General features: G+C 37.3%; 1 protein-coding gene across 1 annotated transcript in view; it reads right to left on the bottom strand.

Annotated features, from left to right (window-relative positions):
* Positions 1-12776: 12776 nt before the first annotated feature.
* Positions 12777-22434, bottom strand: part of CDIN1 (CDAN1 interacting nuclease 1) — a 126739-nt gene continuing 117081 nt past the window's right edge. The window contains exon 12 of the mRNA XM_086462877.1: positions 12777-12912. Coding sequence (XP_086319003.1) covers positions 12777-12912 — 136 coding nt within the window. The remainder of the gene's footprint in view (positions 12913-22434) is intronic.

Here is a 22434-nt window from a genome sequence, read left to right as displayed (position 1 = left end):
TGCAGTGCTTAGAAACTGTAGCCCCTGTCTTTCTAAATTAAGTGCTTAATACCCTCCCTTGAACATCAGTGGTAGGGCTAAATTACTTCTAAAAGAGCTATGTATAAGGCTTTTCAGATCTGAGATAAGCCTAAAACATTTAAGTTGCTAAATTCTGCTGCTAACAGTACTGAATTTTATGGGGCAATTGAAAATACAAATGTATGTGCTGACTTATATGCAAAATCCTCTTCAGATTCAGTATATAGCAACCTCACTTTGCCTTACTTTGGAGAAAATTTAGTCTGAGTACACAACAAGAACAAAAGTACACTGCAAATATTTTGGTTTGTGCAGCATAAGATTGCCTTTGAATATTACGTGGGAAACAAACCCAAAGGAAAAAACCCAACCCCAAACTCAAACAAATGTTAAATCAAAAAAGCAAAACACAGGAGTATAGAAGCACAGCTATCCATGGGACTTAGAAACAGAGGTGCCGTCCGTTGTGTTTTACTATAGTGCAGTCTTTGGTAATAAACTGAATTTTAATGCCTTGGTTACCCGCGTCAGAAGTGCAATGGGAAAATTAACATCTTACAAGTATTGTTTGATTAGTTATCTCAGAAAAATAGATCACCAACCCTTACACAATACTAGCAGAACAAATGTTGATATTCCCTGGGACTTCTCAGCATGAGATTTGTATATCTGGAGGAATCCAAGTCTGTTTTGAAGTCAGAGGCAGGTATCTAATCTGAGTTCCTAGATATTGCTTTAACAGGACTATTTTTAGAATTGTACTGGGCTGGTTTATTTGCTGTGATCCCCTCTTGCCTTGTTACCATAGTCCGTTCTTGAAATACTTTAGGTTTTTTCCCTTCTTTCTTGCTTTGCTATAATTGGGAAATTAAGAGCACTCACCAGCCACAATAAGTAACAGCCAAGGAAAAAAATTCCAAACCCCAAAGCAAGCACACTTAAAATCCCTCAGTGGCACAGCTGACATTTAGGGCACAAGGGAAGTAAAGCATTGTTGCATTTCTATCTCATTAGAGCTGTATTCATCCATAGGTTCAACTGTTTGTCTTAACCTCCATCTTACAAACTCTAAGTGGTTATTTCATTATAAGGAAAAGTGAAATATGCAGATGGGTTGATAAACTGCATTACAAGACAGTTGCATTTCCCTTCATTTCTTGGTTCAGGTCAGCCATACTTTAGCCCATGGAGATGCATCTAGTTTAGCTCTCATATGCTTAAAAATATGGAAGAATGGCCAGTCTGTGTCTTCCGCACAGCCCAGCATCAGCACTCATTCACTTATTTGAAAATTGTTCAGCATTTTTGTGATCTGATGAGATTTATGTTTTGAGCTGGTTCAGTGACTTGAGACACATCTTTTAAAACATGAAAAAAATAACGTTACAATATGCTGTAGATCAGCCAGTGAACAATTCTGGAACAAATCAGTTACACGTCTGAAAGCTGTGGTGGTTTTTTTTTTTTTTTGGACTGAATTCAAATAGTACTTTATGCTCCCTTCTCACTAAACGAAGAATGACACACAGAGGTAATTTTCTCAGCCTAAAGATACCTCTTATTTCATGACAAACCTGTGTACCTTCAGTGTGCTCATCTGCCATACAGCATACTTTGTGCCTCTCAGATACATCTAAAACTTGTGAATATTCTTGTGGTATCCATATCATGGTATTTTTGGCAGAGGCTATATATAAAGAAGAGAAATCTATCAATCAGTCAATCAGCTCTGTTTTCCTTCTCCAATCACTGACTTTTATACTGCATCACCAGAGCTTTAATAATTGAAAATTGGCAAATACAAAAATGTTTTTTAAGTTGCTGAAGGAGTGCTGATTTACAGCACAGGAGAAGACCTGGCTCCACAACTTGAGCAGATAAACTGAATCGAGGGTGTTTCTGACGAAAGTATTGTTCCAGTCATGTGGGTGAATGGAACTTTCCAAAGTGAGAACAATGCAGAAAGATTAAACAAACTAGACAATGAAACAATTATTTAAAAATATCTTCATTTTTAGCACATTGGCAAATGGAATGCATCTAGCTAAGTATATGAGTCTCACAAGCTGCCTCTCAATCTGGACCCGTGGAGCTGAGAGAAAGCACCGCAGTGACGAGAAGAGAGAGTGAGAAATCAGAGTAAAACTGCAGACGATGGGAACACGTTGTAAAACTACTTTCAGACCCTAAGCCAGTGTAGTGAACTCCTTGTTCTGCTAAGGTCAGTACTAATCCTATTGCTGATTCAGTGCTGTAGAGCTAGATGCTAAAACCAACTAATCTACTGAAATAGTTACAGTTTGGTTCTTCTGTCAGTGGACTGTCAAGGCTTGGATCTAAACCTGGGATTTCATCCTTATGATGGGTCCTTTCCTTTGTTTTTCTCTGCTCCTGACTCATGTCAAATACGCCTTGCCAAAGAATTCAGGAAAATACTTTTTGATATCTTTGAAGGAAATATGAGGCCAAGAAATCAGAAAACGCTTTGCTGTTTAGCTGTTAGTATTTATAAAACCAGGAAGCCATCACTTACAGGCTTGCCATACAAGGCCTAAATAGACAGAGGAAGTCATGTTTTAACATTGTTAGTGGATCAGTGGGAAGCACAGTAATGCACTCGACTGGCTAACATATCTAAAAGCACAACTTGTGTACATTAGAGTTTTAAAGCGTTACTGTTGTAAACATATGGCTACTATGTCTCTAAGAACACTTTTTTTTTTTAATCTTAGACTGAAAACACATGGAAAAGGAATAGGTGAGATTTAACAAATTGAATCAGATGAGAGAAAACAGTGAAAACTGCATAAAGGAAAGAATAATGGAAAACCTTGTTAGTGAAATTGGAAACAAAAAAAGCAAGCATCCTAGATGCAACTATCAGAGTACATTGGGAGAACGAAGTTGCTTTTGATTTAAAAGGCAACGTCTTTTACTGAATGCAATGTAGCAGAAGAAACCTTGTTCCCCTCTCTGTGTAACAGGACACCCCTGTACTGACCCAGCAAGGTGGGGGCTTCTTGAAAGGGTCTTGCAAGGCAGGACTGGGCAAAGCCCAGCTGCCATCTAAGTCTCTGGTGACAGTGAGGTTTCCCTCTGTTGTCCTTCAGGATGTTGCAGGTTGTCTCTCTTCAGAAGCAGCCGCTAAGCTACAAGAACAACTTTGGCCAGGCTTGGCACATGAGAGAGGGAGGCTTTTGTTTCTCTTCATGAAGCAACCAGAGCTTTGGATTAGGTACCTGATTCTGAAAGAAGAAATGGGCGGAAATAAACAACGTAGTAGGGAAGAATGTAGAAAAGGTAACAAGAAGCACAGTATAGCACATTTTTTTAGGAAAACAGAATTAGAACCAAAGTGTTATTTACACATGAAAAAAAAATTCAAGAAAAACAGCCTATAGGGTGAGTGCGAAGCAGTTTCATTAGTGAAAGAGCACTGGGAAATGTAAAGCAATTCTGAACTCAATGTTTAAGCACAAGAACTTATTTTTCTACTTGGTGCTAACTGTATTGGCACTTGCCATCCTTGTGCCACAGCACGTGCAGCTGCAAAATGGACATTGTGCCATTATTAGTAAAAGTCACTTTAACTTTTAAAGAGGATGTCCCAGAAAGTAGGGATGAGACTGCTTTTCCCTGCTTTGGAAAACTTAAGCTTGTTAATGTGATAAGACCTCAGCAGAAGACCAATAAGGCTGAATAAAATATAGTCCCTGTGCAAGAGTAAGAGGGTAAATGCTCAGCCATCAGCATGATACTGCTGAACACAGATGCCAGTAGGTCACTGCCTCTGATATAACCTAGCGATGCAGTGATGTAGGGTAGGATAAGAAGGAAACCAGAAGCAGACTCGTAGCTCCTAGCACATCTGGGGCAGAGATGAGTACGTATGGGAAAAACCCAACTGAGTCTCCTTTCTGAGACTTCATGACAGAGCTCTTACAAACTGACCACTCTGCATAAGCAAGTTCTTGTGCCTGAGTAACTGAAAAATGAAGGAAAAAGGTGTGCAGCTTGTAAAATGGAAATGGGGAGACCGCAAATTACACACTAAAGGCTAGCTGTAACAAGTGATAACATGCTTTCCCTCTAAATAGACTTCAGTGTTACTTTTCCAGCTAACAGGTATCTTATCTGGGACATAATTAAAACTCCCCATTGTTAACTCAAATGTTAGATACTTAATTTTCTTAGCCTGTAGTATCTCTGGTCGAACATAAAAAAGCTATGCACAGTGTCAAAGGACAGGGGTTCAAGCTAAGTACAGCATGGATTAGGTAAATAGGAGACAAAGGTAAATCTATGACACATATTAGCTTGCATTCCTGTGCTGTATCTGCTTGCTATGCCAGAAAACGTTGCTGAGTTTCCAGGGGCTGTGGGTTGCTGGAGCACAAACAACTCCTACAACTCTTACCCTCTTTGGTTGCCTACAGCAAACCTTACAGAGAGGTTGGGGTGAAATGAAAGCACAGGAAAACTTGTGTCGAGAGGAGCCTCCAACTTTTTGGCAAGTCAGCATTAGCTCATCAGTATAGCTAAGTAATTGGGCTAGTGACAGCAGAATTGTTAAGATAATCAAGCCAAGTGTGAGAATTGTGAGTTTTGATGTATTGAGAGCACACCTAAGCAAAAGAACTTGTTGCTGCTGCATGCTCCATTTAGCATACTCTTTCCTACTATGTATTTTGTTTAAGTAAACATTTATTTCACAAACTGAGCTGTAAGTCACATGTCTCTGACTATGAAGATTGATGTTAGGAGTTTTGTGAGCATATCCTATGATATATACATCACATTAGTGTTGCATTTTATTGGTGACAGCTAACCATCAAACTCATCCATGTAATAGACTTGAAACATGGAATGTTTTAACTTATTGACTTCAGTCAGGTTACACATGTACAAAACTTTGTGAATCACACCAAGTATTTAAGTATTTTCAAAGGCTGAGAATTCAAACTAAACTTAACAGATCACAGAAGTAGTTTGAAGTTCGCAAGTTAAAGGTCTAAAAATACACTAGCAAATAGTACGTGCAAGAAGGAAAAGAATAATAGCATGAAAAAATGATGAATTTAGGATGAATCTGGATGTGGGCATTATAAAGGGTCCTAGACTAAACAGAAGCCATGAACTTGTTATTGAAGGAACATATTTGCAGGCATCTTGTACATAAGATACTGTGTTTCTAAAACTAGAACAAGATAACATAGACAAACTGGAAGAGACAAGTATAAAGTAAAAAATACGATCATAAAGTTCAAAACTTTCTACAAAAACATGTTGGAAGGGTTCATGGTGTTTAGTTGAGAAAACAATATTCAAATACAGAAAAGGTCAGAAAAAGAAGCCAGCCACCACATTTATTCTCCTATCCATTTATAATTGGAAGAGATGCACCAGGCTTATTATAGCAAAAAATGATTTAGGTAAGACATTGGAAAATCTTTCTGACTAACTAACTAAAGATGGGTAGTGGAATGGATTGCCATAATCTTTCTAAGCATCTCCATCACTGAAGGTTTAAAGAATAGATTAGACAGACACTTAAGCTGAGCTGTATGGACAGTCTTGCCTCAGAGAAGGGATGAAACTGTGTGTCTTGAGACCCAACTGTGCCTACACTTTTTTTTTTCCTGATATGTAGCCAGACTACTTTTTCTAAATGTATTTCATCATTTGTATGCAATGCAATGCCAAACACATTAAAATGAGGCTGCTTAAAGTCTGTATGGAAACAAACCTATTAAACTGATTTTTATGGTTTTCCACTCATTATAGACCTATAATGCTGAGTCAGAATACAAAATTGAGTGTGGGGTGAATGCTCATCATGGAAAAGCAAAAAAAAAAAAAAAAAAAGAAAAAGAAAAAATTAATCCAATATATCCATTTGTAATGAAAAACATTTTCTGGTAATAAAGCTTGCATTTCCACAGTACTCTTCTACTGCGCGTTTCAAAGTGCTTTCAGGAATGTTCTGAGCACCCCCAAGGCACTTTGTGAGGGGAGACCATATCTGTGCAGCTTCACACTGGAGACAGAAGCCCCGCAATGTCCAGTTCAAGTTTCAAAACCTGCTGTATCTCAGCAGGGCTGGGCTCGGCCTCCTCCAGGTGCAGCTCATCCCCTCTTCTGTGCCATGCTCTCTCAGCATCATTGTCACTTGTCAACCTGCAGAAATGTCTCTGTGCTGTCATCAGCACTTAAACATGGGATACCATCCTACACGTCAGGGATAACTGTGGAGTTACTGCCCCTTCCTGAAGACCTCTACCAACACACCTATAAAGAGCAAACAAGTAACAGGGACTTTATAAGAGAAAGGGTAGCTGGTATTTATCATAGCAAAAATAATTATCTGTGGATATTAGATATATTTTTATATAAATGTACATGTATTTATATAAATAAATATATAAAAATAAAACAATTGTATTGTATTTGATCTACTCTGCTATGTCATGTCTCCTTAGCACAGAGGCCCAGTAATGTGTTTGTACAGTACATTGGACCAAAGAGGCACTGATCTTGGCAAGAATCTCTCATTGATAGTACTAAACAAATAGCATATAGCATATTTGTGTCTTAATGCCACAGTTTTATACTCTGGAAACCTGAATTTGCATAAAGTTTGTAACTTTGACTTGGTGCTTGTATAGGTGTTTTCAGAAATAATTATTTAATATTGTTATTGTTTGACCATTTTACATGGCTGCTTTATGTTAATGATAAATACTTGGGCCATGCAAATAGCAGTTGCTGCGTGAATGAGTAATTCCCATGTTCATATTATTTTCATTCAGCAAGTTCTCAGAGGTAAATACATTACAGTAAATCTGTCTGTTTATAGACAGTCAGCTGGACATCAAGATAAATCTGTTAAACGTCTCTACAAAAAAAAGTGTTTGCCTGGTATCAGGTGGATTCACTTTCTATGCAAACTTAACTTGGCACTATTGTGCCTTATACTGCCCTTCAACATCACACTTTGTGGTATCACTGTTACAGGCAACAGCGAAAAGTATTTACACAATATAGGGAAAAAACCTGAAAACTCTAATAATTAGAATAACCTTAGCCAAGGATATTTCTCTGAGAATTAATAACTAGCTGGGGTTAATGGTCACTGGCTTCACCTTAGGCCCTCAATTAATCCCTGAACCTCAATTGTTATTACCTAACTGACTTAGTTTCATTTCATTTTAACATTTCAAAGTGATCTTCCTAAAATCACACTGACAGAGTAACGCGGTCTCTGTAGATGTGCACTGACATGGTTTCAATATTGTTACTTTGTCACCATACACTTCCATTGACATTTCATTTCATTTTGACATCGCGGTGCCACATCTATGAATTTGCGCAGATAACATGTGATTGTTCAGATTAGGTGAAAGCCTGTCCAGGAGCTTGGGCAGGCTAACATCTTACACAGGGACACGATGCCAGCTAAAAGTTACTACGCAGAATTATTGTTACCATTGCGAATAAGATCTGTATGTTTGTAAACGGAAGAAAGTTGGTTTGAAATGTTGCTGGTTTTCTTAAAAAACAAACAAACAAAAATCTTTTCACTTTTCAGCTTAAAAACCTAGCCTGAAAAATGCATCAGGTAACGTATTTAAAAAGAGTTTTTTTGATATTACCATTTCATACTTACTTGAGGGTGCAAATAAATTATGCAAATCTCTTGTGTTCCAATAACATAGTATCAACACAAGTAGTTGAATACTCCAAGATGCAACCCTAAATCAAGAAACCCTTATAAAAATAGGGCATCATAACAAAGTCTTTTTATTACGTGGAAAAGTTTTCACAAAGTCTTTTGAAGCTCTTTGATCGAGCTCTGAAATAATTTTGGTAGATTACTATTGTACGAAACCCATAATTTATAGTAGCTGACCTAAGCCGCTCTTTGTATAGCAGCCATATATGAAACAATAGCAGGAAAGTGAAAAACACAAGGGGAACTAAACCGGCTCTGTTTATTATTTAGCTCATAATTACATCTTCCTTATTTAATCTTTTGAATCCTGGCATGTTCTTAATAATACAGGTTCAAATAATATTTACTATACACAGGAGAGTTAGTTTTGAGCAATGCATTTAGACCATCCAAACTTTGTGTAACTTGTGACCTTTCCCTAACCTAAGCGAGGTCTATTTTATACAGATCGTACTAGATAGACAGTTTCTCTATAAATGGCAAGGTTGCTGCCAAGCTCCCATTGTTTGCTAGTTCATTTTTCAACAGGCACACTTTAGGTTCCTATCACACCCCTGTAAAGAGCAAGCTCTTGAGGTTTCTTCTTTTGTCAAAGTAATAAAATGGTTATTTCTGAATAACCTGCAAATCCGCAACAAATGGCCCTTTGTGACTTAGAATAACATGATAGGAGGATTTCGTTTGTTTTTGCAGGCAGCCTCCCATTTTATTCCATAATATTATATTAATACTTGAGCAGCATTTGTCTTAACATATTTGTAATCTCATCCTCGAAATAACAAATGCAGGTTTCTAACAATTGTTATTGCTCAGCATTCACCATGTAACTGCACAAGACCCTGTTGGAAGATATCTAAATAGTGAGACTACTTCAGCTGAAGTAAAAGGAAGAATCGAGTTCAATTCTGTGTACTTTTTGTTGACCCTTGAGGAGTCATAATCAACTCTGGTAAATAAGAACAACCTGTAGAACGTACAAGCTTTTGCCAGAATGACTGTAGTTTGAAAATGGGGAGATAGCCATCCTTTCCTTTTTAAGCCAAGTAGGTTTTGGCACAGGAGGAGAGCTAAACCTCTGACTTCAACAGACTTTCTTGCAACAATGCTGCTCAAGCTAGGCATGAACTTGCAGAAAGCTGTAACAGCTAAATTCCTAATACTGCCTTATTTTCTAGCAGGACAGATGCACTCTTAGTCCTTTGTACACCTCTACTCTTGATTGAGGAGTGATTACACTGCACTAGTGCTCTGCTCAGTGAACATTCCCAGCCTGCAGAAATGACCTATATTTCAAACCAAAAGAATGAGGAAGAGCATCATAATGCTTCTCCATTGCAATGCAGTGTGGAAATTTGAGTAGAGTCTGCTTAGTACCGAAAGCTGCTATTTAAATCACAGCAAGAGCAAAATTGCTTGAGATGATGGGTCAGCCCAAATGCATGCAGAACTGGAAACAGCACTCTTTAGATGTAGTATCAGGAACAGAAGCAGGCAGTAGAAAACATAGGACTGACTTTTCAAAGGGGCAACAAGGGCAAATGGGAGGATACTGAATAAATAAATGTGAAATGGTTAAAAAAGATGGAAAATTACAAGGGGAGGATTTAAAAGCAAATGGAAAGAGCCATGAGTAGTCTTCTGTAGTTGTCTGGATGGTAGAGAAATCCAAAAGCAAGTATCAGGAAAGAATGACTTTTTGAATGAGCGAATATAACAAAACAGGATGAAAATTATTCATGAACTACCAGTACTATTAACATGATGAAATAGTAATGAGGCAAGCATGGTAAGACATTTGGTCCTTTTTCTTCAGCTTTAGATTGGAAGTTTTATTCCACTCCGAGCTGGCTTTAGGGAAAGATTATCAAACATACTAATAATGTGTCCCCAGAACATAGGAATGGTAAAAAAATGTCTTCTTTTATACTAGAGTATGACCCACCATTGTGCTGTTCCTCCTATACAAGGAACTTCTGCTTCCCTGATCAACACAACTACATGAATTCCTAATGCTCAGAACAGCCCTTATTACAGTGCTTGTAAGAGCAGATGCTTGGCAAATCTATATATGCCAGTGAGAACATCATTCAGTTTTATGCACACTTCTGTTTTCTAGCTTGGCATAATTCATTACCACACTCTACAAAATACTCCATAAAACTGGATTTGGCTTTAATGTTAAGGTTCTAATGACTACAGTGTTGTTTAAGAAAACAAAACCAACAAACAACCCACAAACAAACAGTAGTCTCTCCTCTTTAATATCAACGTTGATGTTTACACCTGATAAACAGAGAAAATACACAAACGAGGGTTTTTCGCAAGATACAAGTAGGAGTAACAAAGTAGTCTTCATTTTTTTTTAATGTTCTGCTTTCAGCATTTAACATAATGACACAGCATGATTCTTGTGGTGGCAAAGCTTGTTTGGTAGCATGTAATGAAATTAATACAGTATGTACACTTTTGTGGCTTATTTCATCCTCATTCTAATACAAAGATTCTTAAAGGGTGCAATATATAAAGATGAGGTCAAAGCTTTGATTAAAGACAGCTGTATTGCCTTCCAACCTGTTATGTCACAGCATCAGGTAGAGGAATAAATAAACAAATACAAGCCTAACCTGATTTATCTGTGTGTCCACACATAAATTTGTTTAATGTAAAAACAAATAAAGCAAAGCTTTGATGGAAGTTGAGCAGAATTCTCAACATCTGTGCCAATAAATTTAATTTATTCAAAAGAAAAAGCAGCATTAGTGCATCATGTAAAAGCTGATTTAAATGATTTCATACAACAGAAAGCATATGCACTAGCTAAAACAAATTCAGTTTGCCCTTAAAACCCATTTCACTCAGACAACCATTACTTCTAAATTTTCTACTATGATAATGTTCAGTTATTTCTTCTTTTTTATTCTCTTCTTGATTTTACACATTCCACTAACCTGAACCACAGTTAAAAGTCCCAGGGGCAGCAACACCCTAAATGCAGCTTCTGTGTAGCATCAGGCAGGTACACTTCACAGATTGCTTCTGTGTATCTTTACGGGCAGATCCTTAAAGCTAGTCAGGTAAAATAAACTAAGCACAATACCTTAAATAGTTGAACATAAATGAGTTGCAGGTGTTTGAAATGATTTAAAAAAATAAATCTTTCCACTATAGAAAACTCAAACCCAGGAAAATAACCTCTGTGCAACAATAACTCATTGTAGCAGAGCTTTACTAGCTTCTCTCTGCAGCATGCGACAGAGTACTAGGAAGACTAAAGATATTTTTTACAGAAAATTAAAGATCACTCAAAATGATAAACTCCTGTCTGAAAGTGTTAAGCAAGAACTAAAAATTAAAAATAAAAATATTGCGTATGCATCTGAAAAATGACAGCTGAAAAAAACCTGAATAGCAGGAATACCCTTTTAACTCAAGGCAAGACTGTAAAAAGTCTGCATGTGATTTTTGAAATCATGCAGACACACAAAGTATCACCTCAGCTGAAAAAAGATGATGAATATGCACTGTAAAGTTTTAAAGACCCTTTCCTTATGGAAGAGGTTATCAACTTGTGCTTCAAGGAGACTGTTATCACACCTTTAATTCTACAACAGAATCCATACCTCTGCTTCTCTGAAAATCTGAAGATGGTGAGCACACATGCAAAACCCTCACTGACTTTTTAAAATATTTTGTCCTTTCCTGAATGCCAGTTAGCAAAGAGGAGTATTAAAGAGTGTCAAGCCCAACAAGCTTCTATCATTAATAAACCTCTAACTTAGAGCACAAGCCTGAGACCAAATACTGTCCCTCTGAGTGGCCATGAGGACAGGAATAGAATGAGATTGAACTCCTCAAAATGGCAAGGAAGCCTAACACCGACCTCAATGTAATGTACCCCTGATCTTGGCGGTTCCAACAAGAGAAGAACAATGCTCTTACAAGAATACATAAGTACGTAGGAAACTTATGCCCATTTGTGTGCTTTATTTGTCTTGTGGAACTGATCCAGTATGAAGCACTGTTTCATCTTTTTTTTTTACTCCCCTTCCTGAACATCAGGATAGTAATCTTCTTCATGAGTAACCCACATAGAGAGCTCCTGCACATTGTTCTTTTGGACTTCAGTACGCCAAAAAATTGCATGTTACAGTACCTACAGGGGTCAAGACAGATTCATTCCTTTAAACCAGTTAAGAGAAAAATTCCTAGGTATAGATTCCCCAGGGGATGGGGAGGAAAAGACAAAACACAAATTATTTTTCTGTAATTAAACTACTTATTAAAAACCCCACAAAACTAACCCCAAACTTCACAGGCTTATATACATAAAACAAATCCTTGCTCTTCACTTTCACCCCACCCTAAAAATAGCCTAACTTGGATATTTTTTCATTGCTAACTTGAGATTCCATTGTTGATTTCAGCAATCAGATAGTGAAGAAACACATATACCAATTATCCTCTCAAAATCTGGCTATTTACTGTAACAGACAGAACTGATATTATCCTGTCTTACCACGCGGGCTTTATGAGCTATGCATTATATTGTTGTAAGCCCCAGAATAAGAGTCCTTACCAATTTTCCATATCAGTGTAGGTATTTCAGTCAGATCACTAGCACTGAATAAACTTGTGAGTGAAACCACAAAAAGCCACTTACTTATTTTTAAAGGTGACTGTAACAGGGGTAAGAACTGAAAGTTGCACCTTTCAGCCTCTGCATTTTTGTCTTTGTTTAGAATGCTAGGAGAAGCCATCCGGAAGGAAGAAAGATTATGAGTATCTAGAAACTAGCTGTTTGACAGAGACAGAAATGCTGATAATGAGTGGGTTGTGTCTGTCTTTTTTGGCTGATCACAACAGAGGTCTGAAGCAAAACAGAAACTCTTGATATGTTTGTGTAAAGAGGCAGTAGCATAAGGGCAGGCAGCAGGAGTTCAGCTGAAGTTCAGGGCAGATGCTGCCATTAGTTTACACTGCAGGGAAGTAAAATTGCTTCCGGATTTACCTCTTCCTCCCAACATCAGCGCTGAGCCATGCTGTGTCGCAGAGTCACAATGTCAGTAGGAAAGCAGTCTTTTAGCAGGATACCACGTTCGCGATGGCAGTCCAGCTCTTCAATAAATCCATACCAGTAGATGACTAATCCAGGGCCAAATCTATCAAGCAAAAACGAAAATGAACTTTTGTGATTGTATTAGGCGAACTTTTAATTTCCCACCTCTGTGATTCCAACACAAGTAAAACTGTTAATTTCACTGCAAAATTGAGGAGAATATTTGACCTCAATTTAATTTTCAAATTTGAATCAATATTGAATTGATATGTCATTAATACCTGATTCCATGAATAAAAATGCTATTTAGAGAGTCAAACAATCCATATCAGAGTTTTTGTTTTGTTTTGTTTTGTTTTCCTTTGAATACTCTACACATATCAGTAAAAAACCCCATGCCTTAAATAGTAAATAACATTTAGTAACTTTGATACATACAGAAATCTCTCTTGCCATGCACTTTGCTTTTTCAGATTTGGGCATGCAGGCATTAAAGATACAAGTCCCCGTTCATGCAAATTATAGTACCATGAAGACAACAACGAATCCTTAAAATATAATCTCTACAATGAGCTACTATTCAGGTAATTATTAACATACAGCACAATTCAGAGAGAAACAGAAAGTTTCTCCTGTAACGTCTCTGAAACGTGCCTCAGGAATTCCTCAGATATTGCTAACTCTGACTGATCGCCACTAGGCAATCTCAGGAAGTAGCCCCATGGACTATTTTACCCATCAGGAAGTTCAGACCTTCAGGCTGGGTTCATAAAGAAGTAATCACTATCAATCACTGTGTACTGTGATATGTTTTGCACATCAGTTTCACGTTTTTCCTACTGAGAGCACTTAATTAAAGGGCAGCACTACTTTTGGTGTAGTGTTGCAGGAATTTTACAGTGAAATCATAAATTATGAATGTTGGGTTAGTAAAAGGATGTCTAAAAACAGAACTGCTTTCTGTAGTCTAACATTACAGCAGTCTGTACAACATTAGGCCAAAAAGCTTTTTCTTTCCTTGATTTATTATATGCTATAGTGAACTTGCCAAAAACAACAGTGCAGGATGAGCTGTTAGATACCGTCTGTACAAGAAAAAGTTCAGTAGAATGTCATGTAATGGTTTATATGCAGAGCCATGCTTAGGACTCAACCAATATGGCAGCCAATTTTTGTTAACGTTTAATTATAATAAAAATGGGGGACGGCGGGAGGACATGACACAGTGCATGGTAACCTAAATGTCCACTTAGCAGACAATACAAGCACTCAAAACCGCGGGTAGTGCCAGGCCAGCTTCATTAGGGTGGTTTCTTTCCAACTATGGAGGAAAACTCTATTTCATGTGCTCATGTAATGGAATAGGCATCAAAGGAAGAAGAAACCCCTGTGGCTTCCTCCTGCAGTTTCAATTAGATATGGCAGTCTTTTACCCGAAACTGCTGTGTAGCATTGTAACATTTTGGTTTACGGCTACTACTCTTCAACTGTGAAGTGGCCGCAGTTTAGCGGCAAAGTAAATTACCCCTCAGCATAGCTGAGGCAACACTGGCAAATGCGCTTTTTACAACTGAAAGACGATATTGCAAAGTGGAAAGGTTAAAACTCCGACAAATCCATCTATACTAGCTAATGTATCCAAATGTTTAGCATTGAATAAAGCACAGACTAAAAAATGGCTCATATGGAAGGCCAACGCCGCCTGCATGCAATTCCAAAGTTTTCTCTGGCTGGCCAATTACTTCAGACTCTTCTGTCTCTAAGGACTTTTCTCCATTTTCCTTTGCTTAAGTTCATGTGGGGCCAAGATGTGCACGACCCCACTGTACCACAGAGGCCAGCCAGCCTCGCAGGAGTGAGGAGCAAATGGCCAGTGGAGCCAAGGACTGATGCTCACCGTCTCCAGTGAGAGGCAGTGATTTGCTGATGCAGGACGGGACTACTTTTGTTATTTCACAGACTATGTATCTGTTCCCACATCAACCAAACACAGAAAAGGGGTAATTGGGTGGGCATGCACTTACATACTAACCAAAGTTATTTCAAAAGCAAAAATGCCCAGAAGATAGGGAGCAACCCTTACGTTTCTAATGTGCTACTTTATGCAAGGCAGAAGCTATGAAATGTATGCAGGTACTTACTCAATTACGAGCGCATGTGCCAGGTAAAATCTTGATGCTAACGAGCAGCTGCTCAGCCCAAGTGTTGAAGGGCTCATTTTGCTCTATGTGGCAGTCTGAATCCCCTCTCCACCATAAAATGCGTAAGGCATTGTGCTTAAGTAATTTGTTATTTCTTGAAATTGTAATTTTTAATAAAATTAATACTTTAAGATGCCTCAAAAGGCTAATTTATGTCTTTTTAGCAAATCAACACAGCTCAAGCACAATTTTTCAGCAATATTTTGTGCTTAAAAAACTATGTTCAAAAATGCCAAATTTGATTATAAAATTTATATACAAGAACATCTGCTAACTGTTAATTGCAGGAGCAAGTACATCTTTAGCACAAAAACATCCATCAATCCTGCTTTTGATTGTGTTATTATAGCAAAACTATTTGCCCTGTGCTGCCTAGGTTGCACTTTTTTCCACTATATTGTGTCATTCGATCTATTGTAGCTCTGTATCACATAGCCCATGTGTATGATAACAAAAAAACATGCCATAATTTTGTTTAAAGACACTTAAGTGCAGTACTTAAGACCAAAATTAACTTGTTGGCACATTAAGCATTTGCCACTGACTATCAGGAACTCCTGCTGCTAAGTGCTAATTTCTCTCTCATTAACGCCCAGAGTTGGCAAATCACAAACAATGCCACTGGTTAATTACTGCTGCCTTAATTTGAAAAGACACTTAACCTTTTTGTGTAAGGGGATGAGGTAGGGAAGTGTAACCTAAGAACTATCCTTTTTAATTCGACTCCTTCCACAGTGCAGATATGACACCAAGAAGAAGGAAACTCAATGCTGTGAATTACAAAGTAAAGCTACAGATTTATCTCTGCATCAATCATAATATTAAACAAGTTAGTGACTAACCCTGCTTTACACAGCAGAATAAACTAAAATGACAGAATGCTGACTTAGTATTGGTATGGAAAGGGGACTCATTCAGTAGCTCTGAGGAAGAGGAAAAAACTTGAATGTATCAAATGGTTCTGAAACTATATGGATATGGTATGCAATATAGGCCAGGTTATCCCATTTCATACAAAAGACACACTGGAGAAAGTTTAAGCTTAGAATGAAAATCAAGCTTAGAATGTAACAAACTATGGACTCCTATAAAGTTTGTTCTTGCTCAGAAAAATCGTATCAATCCCTAAAAATGTGCTTAACTTGTATTTTTCCTCCCCTGTCTTTAGTTCTCACCCCGAAAAGCTCAGGTGCGAAGGAACATGGCCAAAAGTTATACAAAACTGTAGTTCTACCTATTCCAGTGCAACTATTACTTTTAGAACTTTACTTTTATATGGGGTTTCTTTTTAAAGCTGAAAAGAAATCTGAGTTACTAAGGTTTGGTTCCATGCAGTAAAAATAGAATAAACAGGAAATAGAGGCAATTCCTTCAGAATATAATAAACATAGCAAGTGAAAATTGTCCACAGAGGTTGCATTAGTTTACTTAAAAATCACCCAATACATATGTAGTTATCATTATATAAACCCTGGTTTAGTCATTGCCTAGTTTTGACAGTAGAAGTTGTGACTACAAGGCAGCCACAGCCAATCTAGCCACACTTTAGTGTGGGGTCACAGTGCCAGAAGTGCCAAAAAGGCAGCAGACAAGCTTATGACCCCATGGCATGGCAAGAAGAGAGCAGGATTACAAAAGACCACGGATTAGTTTAGGCCTAATTTAGGCTTGAAGAAGACTAAATTTAGTCTAAGTACTAAGGGCAGCAGACAGTGTCTTTCAAAAAAATCAACTGAAGAATTTGAGATAGATGCTGGAGGTGGCAAAATACAGTTTGAGTATAGTTAAACATAGTTACAGGTTCAACAGTGCTTTAGATAAAACTTATGTCTGATCATACTACTCTAAATAAGCCATCTTTGCACTAATTTAAGAGTGTTCAGAGGATCTTTTGTACTGGTTTAATGACACCAATTTTGAAAGAAACCCATAGTTAACGGAGTATAGATTTGTACATCGATAATCCTGGGACACTGGGCTTTGTTCCTGGAAAGGAGCTTCACAGAGATATGCTGAAAAGCCAGGAAGGCAAAATTCAGATAACCCAAAGCCAAATGGGTATTTTCTTCAAGTCAATAAATAAATAATTAAAAAAATCACATCTTCATATAAGCCAAGGGATCACTTAAGAAAAAAAAAAAGGAAAGAAAAAACTGAAATAAAATGTGAATCTGGGTTTAACTTGCCCTCCAGTTGAACCAGTTTTGTGCTAGAAAAGAAAAAAGACTTTTATTTATTTATCAAAGTGGCCTAGTAAGCTCACACATATTCTACTTCACTTCAAGAGAAACTACTTTCTAGTAATGCCTTTTCTTCTGGAATGTCTGTGTGGGGTCCATACTAGCTTCTAAGGATTTGCCTAGACATGTGGCTGTTGCAAGTGGATTTTTTCACCATCAAAAAGCCTTGCATGTGGTTTTATGAAAAATGCATTTTCAACACACTGCTCGATACTGAGCAGAAATGTAAAACATCTTGCAATTGTTTTAAAATAAATGTTCACTTTATTCTTAGTCTATTTGTTATAGATAGGTTGTATGCATCTCAGCACAATGTAAATAATTTTAATTCCAAGAGACTCTCATAATGAAATCCTAGCATAGGAATTACTATTTCCAATATGCATGTATTTAAGCAAATATTTTATCAAACAGATTCACATGAGTATTCATGTTATATGAAAGCATAATAGTCTACCTGGTGGATGACTTTAATTATGAAGGTCACATCTGAATGTGTCTTTGAAAGACTACATCCTGATCCCTCGCTTTTTATGTCAGATCAACAGTGCTAGCTAAAAAGCTCTCTTCGTTTCCTTGTTTTCCTTCTTAAATATCAAGCAAATTAGAGCAGTACCACTTGCACATTACTACTCATTTCCTGGGAAAAGGAAACATACAAAAATTTACAAATAAATTAATATATTCTAAGTCGATTTAACATGGTTCTTGAGAATCACAGTTGCGAGTAAACTAGTTTTACTTGTAGTACTAATAAACCCTGAAGATACAAGTTAATTCCCCCTCTAAAATCTAATAAGTTTACTGTTTAAGGACTCACAACTTTATTTTAGTGTACTTGTAGAAGTCTCATTTGTGTCAGTGGAGGGAATTTAGATATTGGCAGAGCTAGGCTCATAGGCAACAACTGCAGACCACATTTTCAAGTAAGGTCAGTTGGCATCAGTCAGCCAACTTCCTTACGTCTAGACCAGTTTACTACTGCTGATGACACAGCATTATATATCTTGGCAAACATTTAATAGCCACTGCTCAGAAACCGACTTTGATTAGCAAAAAATTTTCCATTTAAAAAGCTACCACAAGCCTAGTTCAGAATAGTTTATAACAAGGTATTTCTGATACTGTTCGTTTATACAGAGTTTTAAAATCAAATAAAGGTACTTGTGCATGAAGACTGTGCATTTTAAAAACTCTGACCGTGTTACAAAACTCTGAATGCAATTTAAAGATAACTGGGTTTTATTATTCCTGTTACTTTTTAAATCCTCCACACACTTTTGTGATCCAATGACACACACATTCTGATTTAAATAAAAGATGCCTTCAAGGCATTACACAGCACCTCATTTCTTTGAGTTTATCAACTCTGGTTGAAAGAAAGAAACCAAAATCCAATACTTAGTAAACTCAAGTAACTGAATTATATTTTTTGCTTTAAAAATCTGATTCTTAACCAGTAACTCAGAAGGCTACAATATTTTTGGGCCCAACTCCCTTAATATTGTCTTCCTGCAGTAGTAACTGCACAAAAATATATTTGCTTGCAAAAATGGCTCAAGGAAGAGTTCTGATCACATAAGATAATAGGAAATTTGTCCATGGCACTAGCAAGCACTATATCAAGCCTCACACACAGAAGTTAGCAACATATTACATCTCAAGGTTCCAGGCATGTAGTTTATGCTGCTTAAAGTAAAATTAAGCAAGTAAAACCTGATCTGTTTTAAGGTTTGATGTTACCACAGTAGTTGGGGGAAGTCTTATTTTTACTGAAGACAAGGCAAAAAAATTAAAGTCTATTACTATTCTATAAGACTCCCATTTCCAAGACAGTTTTGACTTAAAAATTGAAATTTCTTTTGGGCCGAGAGAGGTAGGCATTTCCACGAATGCCAGATATTGATGTTATATATTGATGTGGAAGTTGGAGTTGGAAAGTGAAAAAAAGGTGGATGGAAACTAGTATAGGCCTCTGTCTCTGTAGTCACACCTTTTGTGGATATAATTAAATCTTAATGAGTTTTTTTTTATACTAGCTGTCTTTTTATCTCTGCAGTGAGACTGTTAAGGCATCAATCAAATAGCAGCATTTCATCAGGCTTGTAATATGATTTAATTGCTTTTGGCATTTGGAGAAATAAAACAAATCAAGTGCTATTTATGTGGATACAAGAGACTGTTTAAAATATTTTAGAATTTTGCATAGCATAATTTTAAAATGCATATTAATAGAATGCACCAAAAACTGTGCAAGTCACTGTCATTAAAATATTATAAATACAATATAACTTTTAGCTGCATAATACATTTTTAATAAACAAACTGTCGAAACACATTACTCACTTACACTTATTCATTCAGATCTGAGTACAGTTCTCCAGGCAAATAAAGGATTTTTATAATCCTCAATGACAAGCTAGGGTTTTTTTAAAAATATAGTTCTCATGGAAATTAACTTTTAAAAGCTATGATTAAATAACATTAAGGTTACACTGATTTACAAGGATCAAGGCTTTCTAAGCGAAGACTGATGCAGTGAGTGAGAAAGAAAACATACTGGCTCAAGGCAGCTTGTCATTAAGCCTTCAAGTTTTGTTGGTTCATGTCCTAACTTCTACTGAAACATATTACTTTGTTGTTTATTAATAGTATTCCAGATGCTCATCTCTCAAAGTGGCTGGGCGTACTTAAGATAGAACATTTTTTTTTTCAGTCTCAGCATCTTCAAAATCAGGTAGATGCTTTGCACATGATGCTACTGTAAGGTTTTGTGCTGTAAAGAGAGACTATAAGGTGCCCCTTACGCCTGCACTGCAGGACTGAGCTGATGTACTGAAAATTAACATGGCACTCACATCAACATTTTAGAAAAGCAATTTTCAATCCTTACACTGCTGGACTGTTTAATGGAAACTATGGCCAAAGTTGTCTCTGACTTTAGTGAAGATCACCTGGGTATCCATTTTGGCAAACAATGCATTGGAGCTACCTGGGAAATTAGTTCCAGTATGTATCTAAAAGAAATACCAGACAGTGTTCCATGTACCTAAGTTGGTAATTTGGAGATAGGTGCAAGTTTCCCTAAAATATAAGGATCTTAACCACCTCAATACAGGGCAAAGTGACTTCAGGTACCTGGATGACAGGCATAACTAAACAAAACAAGCTCAACCAAAAAATGTCAATCTGAAAGACACAACATAAGAAAGCTTTCTACATCATCTTGTTCAGAAGTTTCATAAATTCCTTTCTGATGGAGAGTCTCTAATTCTATATTAGCTGTTGCATCTACATATTTGTCTTTTATAATTCAGGGTTAGCACATTGTTTTACTGTACCTCTCTACAAATGCATTAATGTGTTCCTGTTCAAAGCAGCAACACCCTTCCATCCTGCAACATGCAATTTGAGGACTACTTTAATATAGCTATGCTACTTCTATTTAAGTTGTGCTACTTGTATTTACCAGTTAAGACACTGCAAGAATGTTGCTACCCTTTGAAAAGGCAGGGGGTAAAAGGTGGTCTTTTGCATTACACAGTTATTCCATGTATTGTTGCTGGAAGCAACGCTTTCTGATTAAACCCAGACAAAGAACTGTGGTTCCTGAGGTACTTGCTTGTTACTCAGCTTCCCTGAGAAAACCTTATGCCACTAGCTGACTCTCCAGAGGCTGTCAATGCAAGGCCGCTATTGTTTGATTCTGCACATTTGAAGCTGTGGATGAGTGTTGAGAGGAGTTACTGAGGTTATTTCAAACATTTGGTTGAACTCACAGCAGTCCTCCCAAAGGAATGCTTGGCTGCAAACTACCTCTTATCCTGGGTGACAGAAAACATGAGAAAAGCTTTTGAGTACAGTTAGACTGAGGTCCAGGCAGCCGTAAGTGCTGGTCAACTCATGTCGCCATTAGGTGATTAATAGTTGTTTATTTTTAGGGCTGGAAGTAACAGGCCATCCTGAGGCCAGTGCAAGATGATATCTGAATAATCTGAGTGCCTCACAGTTTGCAGCAATCCTTTCTTTCTGTGCAGCTGTTTATCTGGCGACAGCACTTGCCAGAGTGATAGGATGTGCCAAAAGTGCATTTAAGAGAGGAGGCAGAACTGCTCTCACAGCAATTGATTTTTGTTTAATAATTATGATAAAACAGAACCAAACTAATCAGAAAAGTTGTTCAGCAAATTTTGAAAGCAAAAATGTTGATAAATAAATGCACTATATACCTGTGTGTTTAGCATTTGCCGAGTATAAATCTTGGAGCCAGCATTAAAACTATCTCAAGACATTTTGAATGAATTATTAGACAATTCTGTATCTCTGAATCCTTATACACAAATATACAATAAAACAAACAATATAACAGATGAATTAACAAATGGAGGACAGCTCGTCTATGCTTCCAACTTCCCAGATCAGAGAATTAGTCCAAGACTGGATAGTAAATCACAATGAGTATCTTCACACAATGTTGCTTAGCAGTTAACTGCCAAACACACTATTGCGCATAATTGACAGGCAGAAATATTTTATGTCTGATGCTGTACTTAAATTTACTGTCCCTCAAAGTCTAAGTCATCTATCCATATTAGGCAGGAAACAGATGAAAAAGAAAGTTAATATGTCTGCTGCCCATTACTGTGGCCCCTGATGCGCACCCAGAAGGAAAGTAAACACCTCCTCTGACCCAGAATATTGTTGCTGCCTTTGGGATCCACTGGCAAACTTTAATTGTGCCTGGCACTCACTTCTGAGGCTCTTCAGCTTGTCTCCCAGTTATACACCCAGCGTCTGCACAATCTGAGGCGGCCCTGCCCCACTTCAGATTTGAAAGTAACTTTGTTAATAGTTTTTATTTGGAAAAGGAGTATCCTGAGATACCTAAGTCTTATGTATCACCTGCAAAATACGCAGTCTCTCAGAAGACCATAAAAACATTTCACATGGTGAAAGATGGAGGCTATTCCAGAGACTTTAGGAGACCACCAAGGCAATCCGTAGAATTGTTACATTCATTATTAGATCAAGTAAGTGCGTAACTGGGTATGTGCAAAGAAATCTACTTTCCTTGGTTTGCCTTCTGTCTCCTTCACTACACATACAAATGCACCTTCTAAAAAATTCATAATACTATTTAGAGCTATTTACAAGTTATTTGTTCTTTCTTAGCATATACCAACA

This window comes from Leptosomus discolor, chromosome 3, assembly GCF_034619465.1.
Source record: "Leptosomus discolor isolate bLepDis1 chromosome 3, bLepDis1.hap2, whole genome shotgun sequence".
In the NCBI taxonomy this organism is placed as follows: Eukaryota; Metazoa; Chordata; class Aves; order Leptosomiformes; family Leptosomidae; genus Leptosomus; species Leptosomus discolor.
This window is presented reverse-complemented; position numbering and strand designations above follow the sequence as displayed.